The sequence below is a fragment of the Microtus ochrogaster genome, chromosome 22 (genome assembly GCF_000317375.1).
Source record: "Microtus ochrogaster isolate Prairie Vole_2 chromosome 22, MicOch1.0, whole genome shotgun sequence".
NCBI lineage: Eukaryota > Metazoa > Chordata > Mammalia > Rodentia > Cricetidae > Microtus > Microtus ochrogaster.
In genome coordinates this window covers 14,894,169-14,900,256 of record NC_022023.1, presented here as the reverse complement: position 1 = coordinate 14,900,256, position 6,088 = coordinate 14,894,169, and the positions used below count along the sequence as shown (strand labels likewise).

Genomic DNA, 6,088 nt, shown 5'->3' with positions numbered 1-6,088 from the left:
GCAGAGGCAGAGGCAGAGGCAGAGGCAGAGGCAGAGGCAGAGGCAGAGGCAGAGGCAGAGACAGAGACAGAGACAGAGACAGACAGATCTCTGTGTGTTCAAGACCAGCCTGACCTATACAGAGAGACCTGGTCTGGGGAAGGTGAGAAGAACACTTAAGATTTTTTTTTTAATTAGCTTTTAGAAAGTTCAAAACATGACAGAGAAAGGAAGAGTCGGTTTTGTTGTTCGGTTTGCAGTACTGGGGATGAAACCCAGGTTCTGGAACATTCAGGAAAAAGGTCAACCACCAAGTCCATCCCCATACTCAAAAGATAGAAATTAAAAGGCAGGGAATCTCCCAGCAAATGAAGCAATGAGATAAATCAAGGGATGGAAATAAAGCCGGGCAGTGGTGGCGCACACCTTTAATCCCAGTACTCAGGAGGCAGAGGCAGGCTGATCTCTGTGAGTTCAAGGCCAGCCTCGTCTACAAGAGCTAGTTCCAGGACAGGCTCCAAAGCAACACAGAGAAACCCTGTCTCGAAACATAAACAAACAAAAGAGATGGAAATAAAAGAGAAAATAGAACTCAAATCCAGGAGGTTCAACTGAACTACATAGTGAGACCCTGTCTCAAATTTAAAAAACCCCAAAAGGCTGGATATGGTAATACATGCCTTTAGTCCCGTCACAGGCAGGTGCAAGTTTGTGCCCAGCCTGGTCTATACAATGAGTTCCAGGACAGCTGGAGCTGCATCATAGAGAGACCCTGTCTCAAAAAAAAAAGGAAAAGAAACTTGTGTCTTTCCATTCTGGAAGCTGGGACATTCCGGAGCACAGCGCCAATATGCCGCCAGGGCCGCATCCTATGGCAGAAGCCATCCCAAGTCAAAACAGAGTGAGCACAGCAGAGAACTAGCCTTTTCGACAAAGTCAAATTCAGTCAGGAGAGCAGAGCCCTTGCGGGCCCTGTCACCTCCCAAAGGCCCCGCCCTCCACACCATTGAGGAGGAGGGGTATTTTCAACTCAAGAGTTCCAGGGGACTGACCCAACACCTAGTCAGTACTGTGTACTTCCTAAGGAGATCTGAGTTCACATAGATGTCGTGACTGCGCTAGACCATGGATGACCACCTAGAGCTGTCAGTTTGGAGAGTCACAGGGCCTTGGGGAGGGGTGGCTTAATCTGTCAGGGTTCCATCTCTCGCCGTGAAATATTTGGCTATGTAATTCGCATGATAAAAAGTTAACTTGCGAAATGAGGAACCTTTACATGGCCATTATTGACTCCAGGCTGTGCCGGCTAAATCAGTTCTTGGAAACTTTTAAAATTTATTTGAATTAAAGCTTTTTTATTTAGTTACTTTGTTTGCATGAATATTTTGTCCACGTGCATGTATGTACACCATGTGTGCCTGTTGGATCCTCTAGATTTGGGGTCACAGATGGTCATAAGCCATTATGTGGGTGCTGGGAGTCGAACCCAGGTCCTTTGTAAGAACAAGTGCTCTCAACCACTGAGCCATTTCTCCAGCCCCTCTTAAGTACTCAGCTCACACTGACCTTGACTTACTGATATATATATATATATATATATACATATACACACATGCATACATATATACATATTCATATATATATATTTACATTCAAGGTGTGCCTGGCCCTCACACCCCTGCCCTAGCAGCACCCTGTCATCCCACCACCAGGTCTTACCCTTCTGGCATGCTCTCCATGTCCCCTCTCCCTAATCAAACAATGCTCTTGGTTCAAGGCCCAGCGGCAACCGCTCAGCCTCTGTGGCCAAGGCCCAACTGTCCCAGGTGCTCTCATTTAGCCCCTTCCCGGAGGTCATGCAGGACACGGGCGCCCTGTTTAAACTGTAATTGTCGCTGAGGGAGCCTGCGCGTCTTAGGTTTTGTTAACTCAGTATTTCCCACAGCCGTCCTGGGAGTAGACGCCCTGCTCACTCCTGTTTCACCCACCGGAAGGACGAGCTCAGGCAAGTTGAGGGCCCTGCATAACAGCAAAAGAGCGCCCATAAACGCTTTGATATGCTCGCACATGGGCTTTGTTTGTTTTTGTTTCTAGAGACAGGTGCTTCTGTAGCCCAGGCTGGCCTCGAACTTTCTGTGTAACTAGGGATGGACGTGAACTCCTGATCCTCTTGCCTCTGCCTCCCAAGTGCCTGGATTATAGCCCCCTCCCCGGTTACAGTATCTGCAGAAGAGAAATGCTCTTGGACAAGGTCTTAATGAGTTGTACAGGCTGACCTCACACACTATCCCCCCATCCTCCTGCCTTAGACTCCCCAATGCTAAATTACTAGTATACGCCGCCACACCTGACTGTCACTCCCTTCTTTATAAGTGGCAGGTGCACTGAAGACTCATTGTAAGGTTTTCAGGACCATTCCAGCAGGGTCAGAAGCCACCCTGCAGCAATCACTGCTGAGATGAGGAGGAAACTGGAGTTCAGAGGCATTAGATGACGTCGAGGTGACACAAGGCATAAGTAGCTTTGGGTACCCACTTCCTTCCACTGCCTATTCTTTTCCCCCTCGGGTTCCATTTTTAGGGGGTAGAGAGAGCTGAGGTCAATGAGAAGACTTTCTTAGTGTCACTCAGCAAATTAGCTAATGTGGGGCCCGAGGAAACCCCTAACATGTCCTGCCTGCCACTGGGCCTGTCGCTGGTCCAGTCCCATGCAGCGCACCCGAGAACACTGGGTAAACGTTACTAAGAATAGCTCATCACAGGCTAATGATAAAGGGCGACCGCTCCTCAAGTGTGCCAAGGAGGCGCAAGAGGGACAGCCAGATACCCTGCAGTCCGTGGACCGGCCATCCATAGCGGCGGTGGGTTCCTGGGCACTCGGGCTGCAGTAGCTGGGCGGAGTGAGGGTGGGGGCTCAGTGAGAAGCTTAGCAACTCCATCCAGATGCGAATTGTCCCTCCCACACTTCCCGGCAGCAGGGGCCTCAATTAGAGCCTTCAAGGGGTCAGAATCCACACCTCCGCAAATGGGCCCGCTTTCCCAGGGCCCCCCCTGCCCAGACCTTCCCTGGGCTCTGTGGGTTTTGACACCTCTCTGCAACCTGGCAGGGGGCCACCTCACACCTTTGGTCCAGATAAAAGTTAGGGCCTGGAGGTGACCGGTCCAGCTTCCCAGAGTCACACCAGCCATGGCCCAGTCACCCCCTCCTCGGAGCCTCCAGGGCTTCGACCACTGGGTCTTCTCCCAGAGCTGGGGCTGGACCCAGCACTCAGATTCCACGTCCCCGGCCTCATCCTCGGATTCATCCGGATCGTGTCCCTGCTACATCGCCCGCCGGCCCTCGCAGTCCACGGGCCTGGCCCGCAGCTCGAGCAAAGCCCAGGCCGCCCCGACGGCGACCCGACGTGCGCGCCCCGCGCCGGCTGGAGGACAGCGGCAGAGCGCTAGTGAGCGGGAGAAGCTGCGCATGCGCACACTCGCCCGAGCGCTGCATGAACTGCGCCGCTTCCTGCCGCCGTCTGTGGCGCCTGCTGGCCAGAGCCTGACCAAGATCGAGACTCTGCGACTGGCCATCCGCTACATCGGCCACCTGTCGGCCGTGCTGGGCCTCAGCGAGGACAGTCTGCAGAGCAGGCGCCGACGGAGCGCAGACACCGCGTCCTCTCACCGATGCCCTCTGTGCCCCGACGGCAGCCAGTCGCAGGCTCAGTTGCTTGGCTCTGGCCTGGGATCAACCATTAGTAGTGGGGTGTCCTGGGTGTCCCCTCCCGCTTGTCCCGGACCCCGAGTTTCACCTGAAAACCTTGGGAGCAGGATCTCCAACGTGGATCCCTGGGTGACACCTCCTTATTGTCCCCAAATACAGTCACCCTTGAACCAGTCCTTAGGAAGAGTCCCCGACACCTCTCACTGGACACCACCCCAAGCCTATTCTGGTGTGCAGACATCCCCAGAGCCTAGCAACAAGACTGGACTCTGGTCACCATCCACTGCTTCCGCAGAGCTGACTGAAGTGTACCAGGTAGGTCCCAGGGCTCCTGCCGCTTTCTCCAGGGAGGTCCCCAGTCTTCGGTTGGAAATAGAGTAGCTGGATGGTCTCTAGCCTGTACAGGATCTCCAACTTTTCAGGTCCGAGGTTCTCTAGTGAAGGGGAGGATGGAAGGAGCTTTATTGACAGCTATAGGGGAGAAGACGAGTCCCTGGGATGTTAAAGCCACCTCCGCAGTGACCATCACTGCTCTACAACAGTCTCCACAGCCTGGGGAAGAGAGGATGGCCCTCGGATTTACACAGAGGCCTGGGTGGAAGATGAGGGGTTGCAATGCCAGGAAATTCTAAGTTCAGGGCAGGATTGAGCCCCGGGGGTACGGGCAGCACTTCCTGAACAGATTGTTCTGGCGTTGGGGACCTTTGTGTTTTCTTTGAGGTCTATTCATTTGTGAACGCCTTGTGGTCCATAAAAGATTCTATTAATGACTGAGTTTTACTGAGCGCTCAGTGCTTGCTGACACCGTTCTTTGTACATTACCTGCGTCTGATTATTCATCCCTTCTAATACAGCCCTGTGAAGCATTAGCATCCATCCCCATTTTACAGGTGGGAAAACTGAGATGAAGAGACTTCTCATAGCTAGTGAGGAGCAGAGCTAGGATTTGAAGGTTGGCAGTGTGTCTCCAGAACCAGTGTTCTTGACCTCTCTGCACCCCACTGCCCTGTTGGGGCCATCCAGACACCACTAGCCGCACTCCGGGGCACGGAGGGGGCGGGGGGAACAGCCAGGTTTGAGATCTCCAAACAGTGGCCAGGGAATAAGTCCTTCTTGTCTCTCTTGCAGAGTCTTTCCGTGTCTCCAGAACCCTGCTTGTCCCTGGGAAGCCCACCCCTCCTGCCCCGCCCTTCGTGCCAGAGACTACAGCCTCAACCTCAGTGGGGCTGCTGGGGCCACCATGCAGAGGCGCTCTCCAGCTCCGAGGACCAAGGTTCCGGTCCAGCCTTCCGGCTCCCTGTACCCAGCCCCACCCCGGGCTCAAGCCTGCAACTCAGTAGCTGTCCTGAACTTTGGCAGGAAGACCTGGAGGGACCCCCACTGAATATCTTCTACTAATGGCCTTGCCTGTCAGTGTGGAGGCGGGACTGGTTGGGAATGCCTTCGTCTGCGTCTTCTGTGACGTTCTGAGTTTTCTGTAGTCCCAAATCCCTTTCCCCAGGAGGCGCCTTTCATAGAACCTGTCTGGAACAGACAGATAGTAGGTACCTTCCCGGTCTGGAGGGGGCTGTGACAGTGCCCTTCACTCCTAGGTATCCTAGACCAGTGGTTCTTAACCTTCCTAATGCTGCAACCCTTTAACACAGTTCCTCATGCCGTGCTGACCCCAACTGTAAAATTGTTTTCATTGCTACTTCATAACTGTACCTCTGCTACTGTTATGATTCATAATGTGAATACCTATGTTTTCTGATGGTCTTAGGCTACCCCTGTAAACTGACCCCCCCCCCCCCTTTGAGAACTGCTGTTCTAATGGCTCCGAGCTCTATGGAGTCTAAGCTGCTCTGAGAATGGGGTGTTCTAGGTCTGGACAATAGAGCATGACCATGCCCTGCTTGCTTGTGACAGCTGGCCGGAATCTTATATGCTTGTTTTATAATTAAAAAGTAAGCCAACAAAAATTTGTTTGCTTCTGATTTTCTTTTATCAGCTTATATTTTCATTGCTCTTTTGAAAGGAAGTATTTCTGTTGAGGGGAACGAGCCTGCCACTGCTCCCCTTCTATAATCCAGGCCTGCCAAGATTGGCATGAGCTTGTCAGTTTGACAGTGTTTGCTGTGCCTGGGTACAGGGGCCAGGAGCTCCTGACCTACAGTGATAGATGGCTTCAGGGTGCATGTGTGCCATCCTGGATAAACAGGGCTGAATGGGGATACTAGGTGCCCAGATACTGTGAGGTAGGCCTCTTTCAAAGTTTTAAGAAATGTGTGGCCGGGTGGTGGTGGTGCACACCTTTAATCCCAGCACTTGAGAGGCAGAGGCAGGCAGATCTCTGAGTTCAAAGCCAGCCTGGTCTACAAAGTGAGTTCTAGGACAGCCAGGGCTATACAGAGAAGCCCTGTCT

The 6,088-nt window shown here is 52.8% G+C and overlaps 1 protein-coding gene across 1 annotated transcript; it reads left to right on the top strand.

The window, feature by feature from the left end:
• Positions 1–3,165: 3,165 nt before the first annotated feature.
• Mesp2 (mesoderm posterior bHLH transcription factor 2) lies at positions 3,166–5,082 on the top strand. Its single transcript, XM_005357714.1, has 2 exons — positions 3,166–3,999; positions 4,813–5,082. The coding sequence occupies exons 1-2, from the start codon at positions 3,166–3,168 to the stop codon at positions 5,080–5,082; spliced, it is 1,104 nt and encodes a 367-aa protein (XP_005357771.1).
• The last annotated feature ends 1,006 nt before the right edge of the window (positions 5,083–6,088 follow it).